Here is an 18,232-nt window from a genome sequence, read left to right on the forward strand (position 1 = left end):
TCCCATAGAGGGTCAGTATGTGTTTTTAGTTGGGCTAGGCCAAACTAGCTGCCTTCTGTCATGACCTCCGAGAAGTCTCCCAGAGGATGGAGACACAGAAGCTGCAATGCATCCTGAGGGCTAGACTCCCGAACTCGCACAGCATCGCTTCTACCACATTCTGTTGGGCCAATCAAAAGGCCTGCTTCCATTCCATCAGAGAATTAGATTCCACCCGGATGGGAGTTGTTGCAGTAGCCAAACTTCATCAAGCATAAGCATCTTGTAAAGATGGAGGATTTTGTTCTGAAAGGGGCAGTTGGAAATCTGAGGGATCCGAGATAAAAATGCCTGTCTGACAGTATCCAGCACAACTGTTTGACTATCTCTAGTAGAATTTGAGTGAAGACCACTGTTAGCAAGGAGGTAATGATCTTGTGGAGCAAGAGTATTGGATGCATGAGCTTTGTGGACATTGACTATGAGTAGCAGGCTAGGAGGAGACCGTAGTGAATAAAGTGGAGCCGTAATGGCAGAGACAGGTATGGGGCAATACAAGCAAAGGAGGTGGTTTTGGCTTTACTGTTCTGAATGTCCTATTTGGCTCCCAAGTACCCTCAGCACTAATCACCCAGAACCAGCTCATTAGTTTTCTTCACTTCTCAGCCTCCTAATGGCCTTGATCACTTACAAGTTTTCAAATAAATTTCCAATACAAAGAAAGATCCATTCTTCAGATGACATTTTAAATTACCAGCATCCATGTCTTGAAGTAAAAGTATAAAATGAGATTCAGTTTGGTTTTGTCTAAAAATATTACGAAACTACCCTATAAATGGGCTACTTGGTGTTAGTTCTTTCAAGGTTTTTTTTTTATACCTTCCTTGTTTCTTCAGGCTTCTATCGCAAAGTGAAAGGGTATTTTCATAGACCAATAAAAGTTATGGTGGCAAAATCCATTATCAGCGTTAAATGGATAATATTTATAACTCTCATTCTAGGTAAATAAAAATCAGGATCCACATAGTCATTATCCAGATGGCCCTGAGAACTCATTCAACCACACGAGCTCCAGATATGAATAAATTAGAGCTTGTACTAAATGGAGGAGGAGAAAATTGCATATTTTTATAATTACTACTGAAATGTAATGTTTATTTGTTTATGTGTAACAGATGAATAATTGATTTCCAACAATGTAAGTGTAGCACGAGTTTACATTCTTGGCTGTAACTTCATCCTCTTCAAACACTGTTTAAATTACTGCAAAATGAATTCCGACTGCATATCAAAGAGGCTCAGTATTTGAAAATTCTGCCAACTCTTCCTGGAACGTCCAGGCTAAAGCGCGTGCTCTGGACTATGAGTGCTTACTTCTGTCCTTACTTGTTCCTCCTCTGTGGGCTCGAGCAGATTGCTAGGGATTAGAGGACTAGAGGTTGTTATCCTCACCTTTGACACACAAGATTGCTTTCGGGCTGGGCGAGGGGATTGGTCCATAAATAACAAATGAAGGCAGGATGCTTTTTATAACCATTGCCTTCAGCTAAGTCTGAGGGTTTCCGTCTGCTTCATAGTGGTCTTCTGTGAAAACTGCCCAGTAAGCCCACCACTCCTCCGTGGTTTGCATTATTTGGGGAAACGCCTCTTTGGAAGCTGCTATGAGGGCTAGTTTGTAAGCTGAGAAACCCAGTTCTCTATTTTTAGTGTCATTTCAACTTTGGTTAAATCGAAATACTGCCCCAAATACTGCTGTAAGACTTTGGTCTGTCTTTCAAAGAATCAAATTCATTATCAAAAGAGTAAGGTTTTCTACCCTTTAAGGTCTTGTTTGTGGAGCCTCCAGCTGCTCAAGGCTAGAAGGTGCAGCATCTACCTGGAGCCCGCCTGGAGAGACAGGAAGCTTCTGGAAACACTGGGAGGTTCTGCTCCACCCCAGGCATGAGACCAGCAGTCAGAGGGAGGGAGAGTTCTGACTCAAAGGCTCTTTGCGAAGAGGGAAGAACAGGCCACCTTTAATCAGCACCAACACTTGGGTCGATGGCCAGAAGCATGTTGAAATGGCTAACAGCTATTACCTCAGCCTGTCTAAACAAAGCCTTTCTTTTTCAAACAAAAAATGTTTGTGGGGAGGGAGATCCATTTTCATTCCATTTCTCCATGAACTCTTTGAAAATTCTTTGTACCTTATGGTTAAGGTTTGATAATCCATCCTAAAGAACAGGCTAAGATCACTACCATCAACACTATCCCAACACACGTTGGCCTGATAGGACAAAGTTGAACTGCTCCTTGGGGTTTCTGCCACTGCACAATCTCACACGAGCAGATAGCCTCATTTTCCTCCTGAGCAGCAGCTGGTGGGTTTAAACCATGAACCGTAAGGTCATCAGACCGATGTTTAACCCACTACCCGCTGTGTCACCAGATTCAAACCAAAGCTGTGTTTCTGACACAGGCACCTCCATGGATGATAGCCCCCAGATGTGTCAGAGTGGTAAGAAATGTGAGCCTTTATATTCTGGAGTTTAACAAGGCCGCATTAAAAAGAAAAAGGTTTTAACCCACATTTACAATTCCACTTTTTTGGGTAACCATGACCCTTTCCGCCTGCCCCAGAATGGTTTCTATCTTCTTTGTCTAAGGGCCGCTAGCAGTGGCCCATCTTGTATTTATATTCTTTGATGAGTCCCATTAAAATCTACCCTTTTTAAAGATTGTTCTGCTGGAGTTATGATGGAAATTTCGCTTTAATCGTGGCTTTCCAAGGAGCCCTGGCGTCAAGAGTGGGTTACGCTATTGGGCACATGGTCACTCCGTGGTAGAAAATAAGACTGAGTGGATTCTTAAACAGTGACCATCTCAGAAACCCTATGGAGCAGTTCCGCTAAGCCCTACAGAGTCACTGTGGATTGCAATTGACTGGATGCCAGTGAGTCTGCCTTAGTTTCTGGTTTTCCACCTAACTCCGTGAGTAGGGAGTACTAGGCACTGCACTGGGGACGTACATTGAGCATCGCTTTATTGACTTCTCACAACAACTGCCTGATGGAGGTGTTTTTATTCACACTGAACAAACAGACTGAGGAAGCTTAGGCCCAGAAAGGGTCAATACTGGGAGGAACTGAGATTCAAACTGAGATCCATCTAAGCAAGGTTTCTCAGCCTCAGCACAGACATTTTGCACCAGAATATTCTTTGTTTGGCAGAGAGGTGCTGTCTGGTGCCTGAACGAGGTTTAGCCTCCTTCCTAGCCTCGACCGATTAAATGCCAGTTGCATTCACCCTCGCCTGGCTTCAGCAACCCAAAGTGTCTCCAGGCATTGTCAAATGTTCCTTGGGGGTGGTATTTGAGGACCACTGATCGAATGCCAAAGGCATGTTTTGCCACACTGTACTCTTAAGTGGGAAACAAAAAATGAAATCCTAGAATATTAGGGGTGAATCAGAATTCAGGAGTCCATGTTTGCGGCTCTTCAGAAGAATTACTTAAAGGTGTCAGTATGGACACCATTCTTGTTTTTTCTTTTGTAGTAGTGATCTTATTCAGTATTTGTATGGGATTTGCTGAGCCTACAGTCTTTCCATGCCACGAAGTTTTTGCCAGCTTGATCATTGTTCTTTAGGGATGCATAATGTTCCATGGAATGTATGTACCGAAGCGTATTTACCCATTCCTTCCAGACATTTTGGTTGTTTCCATCTTTTTGGTACTGGACCTAGCACTACAATAAGCATGTGTGTATATAGTTGTACCTCTTTTGTTGTTTATTTCTTTGGGGTGTATACCAAGATGTAGGGGTTTTAAAGGCTCTCTTTCCCCACTCAAGAGTTTCAGAATCAGCATTTGCCAAGTCAGGGACGGGTACCTGCGGATTTTTTCTCTCTTCACTCTTTAGGAACCACAGATCAAATCCTACCCACCCCAAACACCTCTTCCACCCTTTTCCTGCCAAGAGTTCTACAGCCTTGGTTTAACACCTCCTGTGAATGTGTCCCAGGAGATAATCCCACACCCTTTGTCACTGTCAGAGATAATCCTGTGAAAGCATTTTCTTCTTACTAGTCTTCCTCGGCTCTCTCCATCTTTACCCTTAACCTCTCTTATCCAAATGCTTATTTTTCTCAAGCCACTTGAAATGAATACTTAGTGAGTCCCAATTATGTATTAGGCCCTACTATAACTATTTAACTTTAGCCATTAAAATCATGATCAATGCTTTAAAATGACTACCTAGCCAGTTTTCTGTTTGACAATCATTGTCCCCCAAAGGGTAATTACAATCAATTGCCAAACACTCCCACCCCCACCTGCCAGTCCCCTCCCACTTCCCACCAGCTGCTAAGTAAGTTTAGGAGGTTCCTGTCCCTGGGAAGGGAAGCTGTGGCAGCTGCCCCCCCCCCTTCCCCTTGACCCCCATCAGCAAGGCTCTTTAGGCGTTTTGGGATGGTTTCAGGAAGAATCCAAAGTAGTTCCTCTTCCTGATGAAGTCATAATACACCCCAGATTTTTTTTTATGAAAATACATTAGGGAAGAATTTTTTTTTAATTTAAGGAAGTGGGAAATTATTGCTTTAAGTCACATGAGCCCTCTTGAAAATATCTTTTTTCCCCAAAACCATTTTTATTGGGAGCTAATACACATATCATTCCATAGTTCAATCACATCAAGCAGTATTGTACAATTGCTACCATAACCAGTTTCCAGACCTTCTTTTTCTTCTTGAACCCCTTCCTGAAGCCCTGGAATCCCAACTTGCAACTCAATCCTGGGCTTCAGAATATCTTTTTAATTCCTCCTTCCCTCCCTCATTTTGAGTTTGGTTGGTATATTAAAAAAAAAAAAAAAAGTCAGACGTAATTTACTCTCCTTGAATGTCACGTAGGCCTTTCAGCTGGGACTCGCGTTCTTCCTCTAAGTCAACGAGGCACCATAATAATTTCCTGTTTAACTCTTCCATCCCAGGCACTGGGTGGCTGGACACTTGGGAGGGCTTGGGGGCCTAACATTGCCAAGGCCGATTGCACCCGAAAGTGTCCAAGCTGAATCTGCAGGTATCGGTGCGTCGTCGTCGGTGCGCATGCGCACAGGCCGGTGCGCTACAGCGGTGCGTCGTCGGTGCGCATGCGCACAGGCCGGGGCGCTATCACGGTGCGTCGTTGGTGCGCATGCGCACAGGAGTGGCGGGTGAGCAGTAACGGTGCGTCGTCGTCGGTGCGCATGCGCACAGGCCGGTGCGCTACAGCGGTGCGTCGTTGGTGCGCATGCGCACTGGAGTGGCCGGTGCGCTACAGCGGTGCGTCGTCGGTGCGCATGCGCACAGGCCGGGGCGCTATCACGGTGCGTCGTTGGTGCGCATGCGCACAGGAGTGGCGGGTGAGCAGTAACGGTGTGCCACTATCTGGGCTCTTCCTCGACTCGTTTCCAGTATTTAGAGAAAACCAAGGAGAAAATAACACGTTCACGGAAATAAACCATGAGGGGAGCGGGGGCATATCAAAACAACAAGCCAGTGTTGGGACTCGTGTGGGTATCCAAAGAAGCGGAGACTTTCCGTTGGCGGCGTGGGCACGGCCAGGCTTCTCCCGAGGCCGCGGGCATCTCGGACGGAGCGGGTCTCGGGCCGCTCGGCTGTCGTTGACGCCGTGTCCGCTCTCTCCCGGCAGGGTTTTATAGATGGACACGGACATGGACTACGAACGGCCCAACGTGGAAACCATCAAGTGCGTGGTGGTGGGCGACAACGCCGTGGGGAAGACGCGCCTGATCTGCGCCCGAGCGTGCAACACCACGCTCACCCAGTACCAGCTGCTGGCCACCCACGTGCCCACCGTGTGGGCCATCGATCAGTACCGGGTGTGCCAGGAGGTAAGGCGGCCGGGGCTGGGGATTCACTCCTACGGGGGACAGGAGTGCGGCTGCCAGTCTGCTTGAAACAATACTAATGCCACGAGGCAACTCCCGCTGCAGAGAGCGCGGCCCTTTGGGGACCCACCAGCTAAAACGAAAGCAAAACGCACGCTTGAGGGCTCTGGTCGGGTATCCGAATGGAAGCCTGCGGTCTTGTGATTCCAGGAAGTGGGATTTTTCAGTTCAATCCTTGCGCTGAAACAGGAGCGCAAATCAGTTAAGTGGGGAATCGAAGGGTGTGTTCTGGAACATTCTTTGGGGGGAACTTCCCATTCACACCGGGCATGGCTTCCCCGTCTCCCCCGCAGGTCTTGGAGCGTTCCAGGGATGTTGTTGACGAAGTAAGCGTGTCTCTCAGGCTGTGGGATACCTTTGGGGATCATCACAAAGACAGGCGGTTTGCTTACGGCAGGTAAACCCAGACTAACTTTGCTTTCTCCTACCGGCAGTTGGTGCGCACATGAACCTGAACCCTATCAGATGGCCTGGAACGTGCTCAGTCAGGGCCGAAATTATATATATATAATTTCTCAATGTCAAGAAAAGTGGAGTCTGCCCTACCACACGGTTCCTCCCAGAAAGCACCTTGTTTTGAAGAAGAAAAAGCAAAAACAGTACCATTGAAGCCGGGGCTCTTGCTAGATTGGGGGGGATTCTGTCACCCCTTAAGCCGCGAGCTGCGGTGATGGCTGTTCTCTGGAAAAACACTTCGCTTGCCTTCTGCTACGAGTGTTTCCTTTTAGCACTTGGCAGCCCCACTTCAGAAGGTCTCTCTGGTCTTTTCGTGACCGTATTAGCAAAGTTTGATGTTATTTGCTTTGGGCTCTGTTATCTGAAAAGCCTATTATTTTTATTTGAAGGTTATTTTTTAAAAGAAAGAAAAATATCTCAGAAGTCCTACACAAGGCACATTTCCAAAGGGCGCTGAAGCATCAATGTCTATTTTTCATCTAAAAAGAAATAGAAAAAAATCCAGTAATGGGAAGAGTAACATAGAAGGACACTAATCCAGGTAGAATCGAGGTCAAAGTGCTTTAATATATTTAAGCAACTTATCATTGTCACCATGTCAAGATGACCCTGAAGCTGCACTTACCGAGCTATTTGGGTTTAATATCTGTTGACTGTCTCAGTAGTGCAATGTGGTTGTGGCTGCTTGAAATATGTGCAACTGAAATAATGAATTTTATTGGGTTCCCATCAGTTAAAGCCTATCCTATGCTAATATATGGGCTGCTTTATTCTCACATGAAATTTCTGGCCAAGATGTATTAAATGGCAGCAAGGGCTTCGTAGATCCGACATTGCCCAATGTCTGCACTGGGCTTGGTCAACGTCCCTGGCATATCTGGAACATGCCTTTGCTTGTTCACTCCCAAGAAAAAAATAAGTTGCTCTTTCATGTGACTCCATCAGTTGAAGCTCCACTGCTCTGCCCTCTGGTCTGAAGTATATAGTTCAATCAACTCTCAGCTGTAACCCCATTGAGGAAAACGGGAAAAACTTCCTGAGTCAAGGTTATGTCTCTGAGCAGCAAAGGGGGCTTTGGGAACCACTCCATGTTTCTGGTCCAATTTACCTTGGGCCTTACTTTGTGTGTATGTTTGTACCTTGTATTTCCTCTGTATTTTCTGATTCTTCACAGCCTCCAGACCCCACCCCTGGCACAGAACAAACGCAGAGCTGTCTGTCTCAGACTCCAGGATCTTTTTGACACATAAACTATGTCACAGTACACTGATAAAGCACCAGAAAGTTACATTTTGTGGATAGCCTTTGACTAGGCACTGGGCCCTAAGCCCTGCATTTCCTTGTTGTGAGAGGGCTGTTTCATTTCCTTAGCTTGGTATCATTTATGGAGGAGAAAAATCAGAATGATCTTTTCTAATCAGTCTAGTTTGCAAACCTGTGTTCTTATAACTGCTACTTTTACTGTCGGTGTGAATGACAAGTCACTGGGAAGTGGATGGACATGAACTTTGCAGCATGTGGGATATATTCCCTAAACTTGGAAATGTATTAGGAACTCTTTTACAAAGATAATTAATTTGATTCTTGTGGCGGCAGTGAAAGAAACCAGGTCCCTACCCTTCCTTCACTGTCTTCTGCTTCGTTATCACGAAGGTGGTTAATAAGTTAGCCTTCAGACATTCCTTGGCATACATGAGCTCAGGTTTGAAGAGTGTGTTCCCTGGAGAATAGGACTTTCAGTGGATGGCTGGCTGCCAACTTGAACTTGCAAGTTTCTTAGTGTGGTGTAATTGTAACCAGCATGTCACTGCTTTCCTTCTGAGTGGAGATCAACTTTTGAACCCATTTTTCAGCCCACCAGAATAATCGCTGCAAATGACCAAAGACCGAATCTGTGCCATTCAGCATGTCACCGTTCCAGTGTTAGGGTAGCTCATCCTTTCAGGGATGCTTTGGGGCAGAGGTCACCTTCATGCCGCAGTTGGATATGGTTGAATCTTTCTATTACCGCGATTGGCCCAGTAGTGAGTCTCAGGGGCAAGTTCAAATCCAGAGTCCTGGATCTTACATGCCAAGCCACCGTAACTTCATTTTAAACTTGATGCAGCTGATGATCATCTAACATTGGTGAGCCAGTTTCTAAGTATTCTTCCATATTTGTGCAAATGCTTAAAACCAAAAGAGATCTCAAAAGGTACATCCAAGGAAGGGGCACCATGCATCCATTTAAGAAAGCAATTTGAGAAGTGTCTTTCTAGGTAATGGAGATGCAAGAATAGCTTTGTCATTCGACCACTACACGCATTTGAGAACGGATGAACCCTCTCTTTCTCGGAGTGATTGACACCAATTCTCTTGGAGCCTTTCCTGCCACCACCTCCTTTCTACCCACTTTTGCATGAACTTTGGAAGCCCTTTACTGGATCTTTGGAAATGCCAGCAACAAAACTGCTCAGGCTAACCATGATTATGATCGGCTGCTCTTTCTTGGTGAAAAAGAGCCCCTTGTTAAAAGGATATCACTAAATTAAAAAAATTTTCCTGAGCTAATATAATAATGAAACTGTTCACACATAGCTAACTAGCAGTGAAAAATATAGAAAACAGGACAAACTCTGCCTTTACCACACATCTGGGCCCCTCTCCTTTAGACACACACACACACACACACACACATACACACACAATCCCATTGCCCTTCAATCCACTCTGACACATAACAGCCTTGTAAGTCAGCATGGAACTGCCTCATGGGATCTTGAAGGCTGTGATCTTTACAGAACAGACTGCTACATTGGTCTACCATAGAGTGGTGGATTTGAACTGCCAACCTTCAGGCAAACAGCAAACACTTTAACCACTGTGCCACCTAAGACACAACCAGATGTCAGTACCTACAGTCAGATTGTATTTCCTTTCCTTGAAAAACTTCTCCATTGATCAGAGGATCAGAAAACCTTCAGACTCCAAGTAAGACCTGTGATGCCCAGGATGGTGGCAACAGCAGCGACACCTTAATGGGGGCCTCTGCAGGGCAGGCTATGCTAGGGGCTCTGCCTGTCCTGGCTGGTTCCATTCTTGTGGTGACCCTGTACTGCAGGCTGTGGGCTCCTCAGCTCGCAGAGGAGGAAGCAGGCATAGAAAAGGGTCCCGGTCAGACAGCAAGGAAAGAGTGGGACTGACTTTTCCCAGTAGCTCTGACTCCCAAGCCCATGTATTCCCACCCCACCGGGCAGTTGTGGCCGATGGTGCTGATTGATGATGCACCGGCTTGCATTCTCCCTGTGGAGTGTGAATCACACACTGTCCAGTGTGCAATCCAGAGACCAGGAAGCACGACCACCAACTCTAACACTGTGTTCTTTCCTTTCACCTTTAAATCCAGAACAACTAACTCTCTTCTTTGTATGTATCTCTCAGTAGCCACACATGAGACAACCAAGTGAGCATTTTAACAGTGAATGGCAGTCTTGGGTACCTCATATGGCTTATTATTGCCACCCCCCACCAGACCCTCAGCATTTCACTTTAAAAATGCACACCCACTTTATACTTGCCCTCACTCCCAACAGTGCCTAGGCGTATTTTCTGCCACGTGGGGACCCACTTATTATGTCGTTTATTAATGCACACTTATTTTGTTTAATTAGTTTCTCTGAGCAGCATATTTTAAGTGACAACATTAATCAGGGCAACTGTCTATCTATTTAGATAACGTCAATCCAGTTTCATGTTGAAGGCACATGTAATCAGATATGGCTTAAATACAGCCCATTTGAATGCTTGGTTTGAAGTCTTTTAAAAATTCATGACTATGGGTAACTGGTATTTGTGTCTTGGTCTGGGACTAGGTGTGTTTATGGTTATTGGCAAGAGGATAAAGAATGACAAATGTTTCTTGATAGGTCATTGTGAATTAGCTGTTATTGAATATAGCATAGTCTAAATGCTGGGTCTGAAATTACATTCTGATGTCTTTATTTCAATTTTGAAAAAGCAACTATTGCTGTACAGCATTATTCATCTCAATCATTGAGCTTGTCTGGCACCTCTTCAAATTTTGCACCACGCGGCAAGCGCTTTGCTGTCTTTCCGCAAGTCCTGTCTCCCACCGTGACCTTCACGAGGGCGTAGAAAAGTAGCAGAGGGAAAATCAGGGCCATTCTTTACGGAAAGGAAACCCACATCGCACTTTGTAAAAGTGTGCTGCTGCAAAGGGATCTAGGAGAAATGGTTGCTCTGCGCAGAAAGGACCAAGAAATTTGGGGACCAGAAAATTGGGGAGCGACCTAAGAAGGACACCGAGTTGGATCAACAAACAGGATAGTGCTCTCCATGAGGAGGCTAGACTCAAGCTGTCAGTTCTCATGGTTGAAAATACCTACACATACTAGAAAACAGCTAGACGGCCCTTTCAGGGTTGAACAACCCTTTCACGGATGTTGGCCAATTCATGAAGTAGCAAAATTACAATTATGAAGTAGCAACAAAAATAATTTTATGCTTGTGGGGGTCACCACAACATGAGGAACTGTATTAAAGGGTCACAGCATTAGGAAGGCTGAGAACCATTGGTTTAAAGGATGGATGAATACCTATATCAAACCAAACAAACTAACATGTTCAATATGCTCAGTACAAATTTTTGAAGATACCTTTATTGGTAATCCAGGTACTCTATGATACACATGTGAAATTTTGCATGTTAATATATCTTGTAATGATATGTTGAGCTTAAAATTCATCTTTATGAAAACATACCATTTATGTGGACTTGGGGCAAAAATAGGATCAGATGTTTTGTAGACCCCAAAGTTCATAATAGGGTACTATCATATTATCTCACAAAATAAGACTGGTCCCTTTCCCAGAGGGAGAGCCCTCAACGGTGTGAATCATTGGCTAAGCAAGTAGCCTGTTTCTGGAACTGTGGCTACATTTGTAACTTTTTATGAGAAGACATTTTAGCAAAAGTTCTGTGATAGCAGATTAAAGAACACCAAATTTTATAAAGGTTATGGGTTTCTCTATCAAAGTGGCTTTAATAGTTGTTTCTGAGGCTGGAGAATGTGGCGGTAATCTCTGAAGGTATACAGGTGGGCTTCTCCACGGTGTACACAGTATCCCAGATACCCTGGCTGGAAATTGGGTGCAGAATTAGGAGGCAGTATGCTCTCATTTGAATGTGAGATCCTATTTTTGTTTTGTTCTGCAGATTGTGTCCCAGCCTGTCTTTCCAATCTCATCTCTTGCTTCGAAATATAACAGCATATGAGTATTTAGAGTTAAATACTCCTAGAAAGTACATCCTCTGCCCTCTGTAGCCCTTTACCCTTTACCTAGCTAATCCTTACTAGTATTCTAAGATTTAGACCAAGAGTCACATACTCCCAGACGTCCTCTCCATATTCTCCCCATCCTCTTAGCTTCAGGATTCAGGTGTGGTGTCTGCTCTGTATTCCCCGTACAATCCCTTTGCAAAGCTCTCATTGTGACAGTGATCGCATGGGATGAAATCGGCTCTTTAGTGTTCATGACACAACCTCGGAGGTTTTCTTTTTTCCTTGGCAGTAATCTTTTGAGAAGCAGGTGTCGACATCTACATCTTTGACCTGCAAAGTGTCAGGTTGAGCTGAAACTCCCAACATTTGGTTCGAAGCCAAATGCTTAACCATTTGTACCACTAGGACTCCTTTGGTCCATGAGGACTCGTTGCCATGGAAATGATTCCAACCCATGCCAACCCTACAGAACAGAGTAGAACTGTCCCGTGTGGGTATCTAAGGTACAGAAGGAGCCTTGATGGCATAGTGGTTAAGGACTTGGCTGCTAACCAAAAGGTTGAGGGTTCAAATTCATTAGCATTCTTTAAAAAAAATTTTTTTTGGTGCTTGCTTGGGCAAGTGTCCTTAGAGAGAAAATTGGTTAGCCTAATGCTTTTCCAACTATTGATTGTCCCTCCTATGTGTTTCGTCTCCAAGAATTGTATAAATCTAACCCTTAAGAAAATTTTCTTCGTGGACTGTATCAATTGACCTTGATGACCTCTGAGACGGTGGTCTTGAGCCCCACAGTCCAGTGACTCATTGCCTGGAGGTGTTTGCTTCTGGAAAAGACATTTTCTTAACTTCGCCCTCTGTGTTCTCTACCATTTAGTCATGAATCTATTGGCAGCAAACATAAAAGCATGTGTAGAAATAGCCTGTCAGATCTCTATATATATTCATGGATACAGTCCCATTCTTCGTCCCATACCGTTCAGCTTGTGTGTTGGTGTAGTTACTCACCGGTTATTGTCATCCCTGTCCTTACAGGATTGTGTAATAGTATGACCTCCGTTTACTTGAACTCTTGTACCCTGCCAAGTGGCTTCCTTTGCCTGGATCATTTTTTGCTGACCTCCCATATGTGGATTTCCGTCCCCTTCACCCAAGTTAATATGTGGCTGCCATCTAGTTAGTGACTGCTCTCTTTTCCCTCCTCCCTCGGGTAATGATCAAAGAATGTTTCTTTGTGGGAAACATTGTATGAAAACCTTGCCTGATTTTATCGTACATGCCTCATACCATATTTGACCTTTTCTAAGTTCTCTCGTCCTCTGGGTAAATTCGTGATATGTAGTGTTTCCCAGGTTCATCTTTATTCTTTTTCATTGGTAATATTCCATTGTGTGAATGTCCATAGTTACTCCATCCAGACATCCATTGCTGGGCATTTAGGTTTCTGTCTTCTTGCTATTGTGCCTGGTTGGGTAGTGAGCATGGCGATGTGTGTCATTCCTTTTGTGTCATGGCAATTTGGCTCTAGGGTATATACACAATCCACAGCCATATCCTACTTTCGTGAGTACCGTGGTCTTAAATATTTGCAAGTAGTCATCTAAGGTACAGCTATTGGTCTTTCCCCCATCCGGAACAAAGATGAGTGAAGAAAATCAAACACCCACAGAAACAAACGAAGACCCACAGGAAGACTAGTCCAAAGGATTAATGTATCATGCAAACATCAAACGCCAAGACCAGAAAAACGACATGGTTCCCAGGCATCACTACCAGCCACTCTGAAAGGGATCACACCAGAAGGTCCTGGATGTACACAGTGGGGAAGACATAGAATAAAAATTTAAATTATAAAAAAAAGACACTGTTCTCCAGTCAGATAGAGACTGGTGGAAATTCCAAGACTACAACCCTTGGTCACCCATCAGGCCTGAAAGTAAACGCAACCCCCAAGACTCAAGTTTTTCAGGTCCATGATACATAGACCTGTAGGAGAAAAGACAACATTAGGGGAGGTACACACATATTACAATAATGAACCATTTGGGATGTAAAGGGCAATAGTTACCCAAGGAAAAAGCTCAGAAGGAATGAAGGATTAGAAAACAAAATGAGCTCTTTCTCTTCAGCAAGGCGGCCCAAGCGGGTAACGCAAAGATGCAGATCTTTGTGAAGACCCTGACAGGCAAGACCATCACCCTTGAGGTTGAGCCCAGCGACACCATCGAGAATGTCAAAGCTAAGATCCAAGACAAGGAGGGCATTCCCCCAGACCAGCTGCTGGGGTTCTCCTGAGCCCAGTGGCCCTGGGCCCTCAATAAAGTCTCACTTTCACTGACCTGAAGCAAAAAAAAAAAAAAAGAAAACAAAATGAAAATGGAAAAAGTGGGATATTACATTGTGGGAATTACAATCAATGACATTGAAACAAGATGAGTATATATTGTTAAATGGAAAATCATTTTGTTTAGTGAACCTTCATCCTAGTCACAAATGAGTTTCTATTTTAAAGACTAATTTTTTAATTAGGTATGTCTTTTTAATATATCTGTGCAAACATGGGGAAAATTGGGCAAACCAATTGATGGTTGATTACTGCTGGATGATTGCTTATTTGAACCAAAAGACAAATATCAGAAGAGTTGGAATTCCTCTGCCTGACCCAATCCTGTCCTCAGGATAAGACTGTCCTTGGGAAGCAGCAGTGCCAACAGAGATAGCTATAGGCATGATCATTGACTCTGGCTCACCCATGTTCCAGGACCTGGAAGGATGTTGGCTGCAGCCCAGACATGGATCGCATGCTCGGGAAAGAAAGTCCTTGGTGGGGCCACCCTGAAAGAGCATTGGCGGGCTCAAGAGACGAGAGGAGACCCAGGGGCATGCAAAGAACAAGAGACACAGCCGTTTATTTTAGCTTGGGCTCTGCCTTCCTTTCATTTATTTTCTATTACTGCTTAATAATTGCAAGTTTGACAAGTTGAGTCAACTATAGCTGTCTTTCATGTTGATCTTTTATCCAGGAAGGAAAAAAAAACAACTTTCTGATACAGAAAATGGGTTTCAGTCCATGCAGTTTTTCTTTTGCGTAATTCTGCAATGATTTCTTAGATCATTTCTATTAGCAACGTTTCCGCATTTCCGTATTAATCAAGGACCCAAGCAGACAAACCCAAAAGCAAAGAGTTTTTAATGAAAAATGCTGCTCGCCATTCTTTTTAGTTGCATCAAACGAGAGATATCGAAGATGTTTTCATTCCAAATTATATGCGCTGGAAAATAGTCGGTACTTTACAGCTTGTAGGACATTGGCACAGATAGTTTTGTTTTTGTTGGGTTTAAATGAATCCTCATGAGCATCTTATCCAATAATGCCTTGGCTGTCAAGTCAATGCTGACTCCTCGTGACCCTAGAAGGCAGAGTTGAACTTGCTACCTAGGGTTTAAGGAAGCCGACTGCCGCATGTTTCTCCTGGGAAGCTGCTGGTGGGCTGGAACTGCTGCGCTCCAGTTAGCAGCCAAGCACGCTGACCTCTGTGCCGTGACGTCGCCTGGATGATCTTGTCTGTCAGATTGTACACTCGGTATATTTCCAACATGATCTCCCCGAAAGGTCTTCCAGTCCAGCCTAAAGGGGATAGTGAGAAAGAGAGGATACCAAATTGCAGAAAGGTAAGACAAACTAGCAAATCTCTTTTAAATGTGTTACCTTGGGAGATTTTTTAAATTATTATTTTAGTAATTTTATTTAGGTTTGTTTTTTAAAAATGAAGATGGTCTATGAAATAGAGAGGACTTTCTCTTTTTTATCATTTTATTGGGGGCTCTAACAGCTCTTATCACAATCCATTCATCCATCCATTGTGTCAAGCACATTTGTACACACGTTTCCATCATCATTTTCAAAACACTTTCTTTCTACTTGAGCCCTGGGTATCAGCTCTTTTTCCCCTCCCCCACCCACCCTCCTTCATGACCCTTGGTAATTGATATATTTTTTCATGTCTTACACTGACTGCTGCCTCCCTTCACTCACTTTTCTGTTGTCCATTCCCCTGGAAGGGGCTTATATGTCAATCATTGTGATCGGTTCTCCTCTTTCTCCCCGCACCTTCCCCTTACCCTCTTGGTGCCTTTACTCTCATTATTGGTGCTGAGGGGTTTATCTGTCCTGGAGTCTCTATATTGAGAGCTCCTATCTGTCCCAGTGTACATGGTCTGGTCTAACCAAATTGGTAAGGTAGAATTGAGGTCATGATTTGGGGCAGGGGGTCGGGGGGGGGGGTGGGGGGAGAAGCATTAAAGAACTAGAGGAATGTTATGTGTTTCATCCGTGCTATACTGCACCCTGGCTGGCTCATCTCTTCCTTGTGACCCTTCTGTGAGGGGATGTTCATTTGTCTACAGATGGGCTTTGGGTCTCCATTCCACACCTCCCCTTCATTCACATGGATAGGATTTTTTGTTTTGGGTGTTTGATACTTGATCCCATCAACACCTCATCATCACACAGGCTGGTGTGCTTCTTCCATGTGGGCTTTGTTGCTTCTGAGCTAGATGGCCACTTGTTTATCTTCAGACCTTTAAGATCCCAGATGCTATGTCTTTTGATGGTTGGGCTTTCTTTGCCACATTTGCTTATGCACCCATTTTGTCTTCAGCGATCATGTCAGGAAGGTGAACATCACAGAATACCAAGTTATTAGAACAAAGTGTTCTTGCTTTGAGGGAGTACTTGTGTAGCGGCCCAGTGTCCATCTGCTACCTTAATACTTAAATAGAAATGTAAGTACATGGATGTAGTTCCCTATCATTATATATAAATATATCTACATATGTACGTGACTGGATTTAGACCACTATAGATGTCCTGTGCCTCCTATTTATTTCCTCTATTTCCTTTTACTTTCCTCTTGTCCCACTATCATGTTCGGCCTTCATTTGGTTTTTGGTAATTCCTCTCGGTTACATTGGCCTTTACCAAGCCCCACCAGGCATCTATAGAGCTTTCTTAAGCCTTTGTTCTGGTGTAGCATATCCAAAATAAATCCTCGGATTAAGCTACCCATTTCTTTTACATATTCTTTGCTTCTGGAGATTTTTGAAAAGGTTTTGTGTTTCTGACTTTATAAAAGTATTCAAGTAAATGGTTTAATGGATATTTTAGATATATTAAATTTTTTAATGGTAACTCATTAACTGCTGCTATATGCCAGAGATTTTGCACGGCAGTCTTTCAGCAATCATAGCCTGAAGATATATTATACAGACACACGATTTTTGTTCTTATAACTCCAACATATTGCCTAGCAGACTTATTAGGCTTATATTAATTTATTTCAGACTTTGTATATTTGCAATTTTTGCCTTCCAGTATTTATAAGACCATTTCATTCAGTAACTGTTAATGTAAAGTCTTTTCTGGTACAAGCATTGTAGCTATGTTCTATACCATTAGGAGAAATGAAGAGGAACAGGACATGATTCCTGCCCTAGGAACTCACACTTTAACGTGGGAGCTGACAACAGAAATCACAATTCTGTGTTATAAATGTTGAGCCAAGATGTCTACACCAGGAAAGGAAGGAAAATATTGTTCAGACCAGAAACCTAAGCATTGTTTTACACTTTTTCCATCAATTCCTACATCTAGTCCAGCAGAAAACCCTAATTGACTTTACTTTTCATATATTCATGAAAGCTTCAAAAGGAAAACTTCTATTACCTTTCAATTCCATTTTCCATGGATGCTTTGAAGCATCTTCCTATACAGAATGGGGCCGCTGACAGCACCGGGACTGCTTCTGGACAGAGAGAAGTCACGTCACCAACTCTCCCTTTCAGCAATGGTGTAGTCCTTTTGAAACGGAAATTATCTCCTGTCATTCTACATAAAACCCCCTAATGGCCTCTAGCTCACTCAGAGCAACAGCCAGGTACCTTATCTCATCCATCACCTCCAGCAACTTGTTCTCTTCCCTCTGGCAAGCATCCTAGGCATGCTCCTCCCGCCTCAGGGCCTTTGCACTTACAGTGTCCTCATCCACAAAGTTCTCCCAGATCTCAACATTCTCTCACTTCCTTCAAAATGGTATTCAACTGCCTCCTTCTGTGTGTAGCCCCCTCTCCCCACCCACCATTGTCATGGGGTCCAAGTCATGGTAACCCTATAGAAGAGAGTGCCGCTGCCCCTTTAGTTTCTGAGACGCAATCCGTAAGGGAGCAGGCAGCCTCACCGGCCTTCCTCAGAACAGATGGTGGCCTCCAGCTGCTGAGCCTGTAGTTAACCATCCACAAGTGACCCCCCGACGAATCAAGGTTCTTCTCCCCAGTACTCACTTCATCAGCACCCCTCCTGCTTTTCTGCTTTATTTTATTTCTGTTTAACACTTGTCATTACCTAAAAATACGACATATTTTACTTGTTTTTCTCGTGTGTTGTTTCTCTTTTCCACTGCAACGTGTGTGTGGTACTTGCTGTATCCCGAGTGATTGGGAGGGTGCCTGGAATACAACGGAGGTTTTCAGTTACTAATTATGGAAAAACTGATCCAGACGCTGCATTGACACTGGATAAAGGACTTGACAAGT

The 18,232-nt window shown here is 44.0% G+C and overlaps 1 protein-coding gene across 5 annotated transcripts in view; it reads left to right on the top strand.

Moving 5' to 3' along the window:
- The window catches only part of RHOBTB1 (Rho related BTB domain containing 1), a 78,657-nt gene that overhangs the window by 28,916 nt on the left and 31,509 nt on the right, over nt 1-18,232 (top strand). For 4 of the 5 annotated variants that reach the window (XR_012780441.1, XM_075535141.1, XM_075535143.1 and 1 more), the window contains exons 2-3: nt 5,648-5,849; nt 6,200-6,303. Coding sequence is in view for 3 of the 5 variants with exons in the window: in XM_075535141.1 (XP_075391256.1) it covers nt 5,658-5,849; nt 6,200-6,303 (296 nt within the window). In the remaining 2 variants the exon portion in view is untranslated. Of the gene's footprint in view, nt 1-5,647; nt 5,850-6,199; nt 6,304-18,232 lie in introns of those variants that run through there. The other variant, XM_075535144.1, reaches the window with a different exon arrangement.

This window comes from Tenrec ecaudatus, chromosome 16 (assembly GCF_050624435.1).
Source record: "Tenrec ecaudatus isolate mTenEca1 chromosome 16, mTenEca1.hap1, whole genome shotgun sequence".
Classification (NCBI taxonomy): Eukaryota; Metazoa; Chordata; class Mammalia; order Afrosoricida; family Tenrecidae; genus Tenrec; species Tenrec ecaudatus.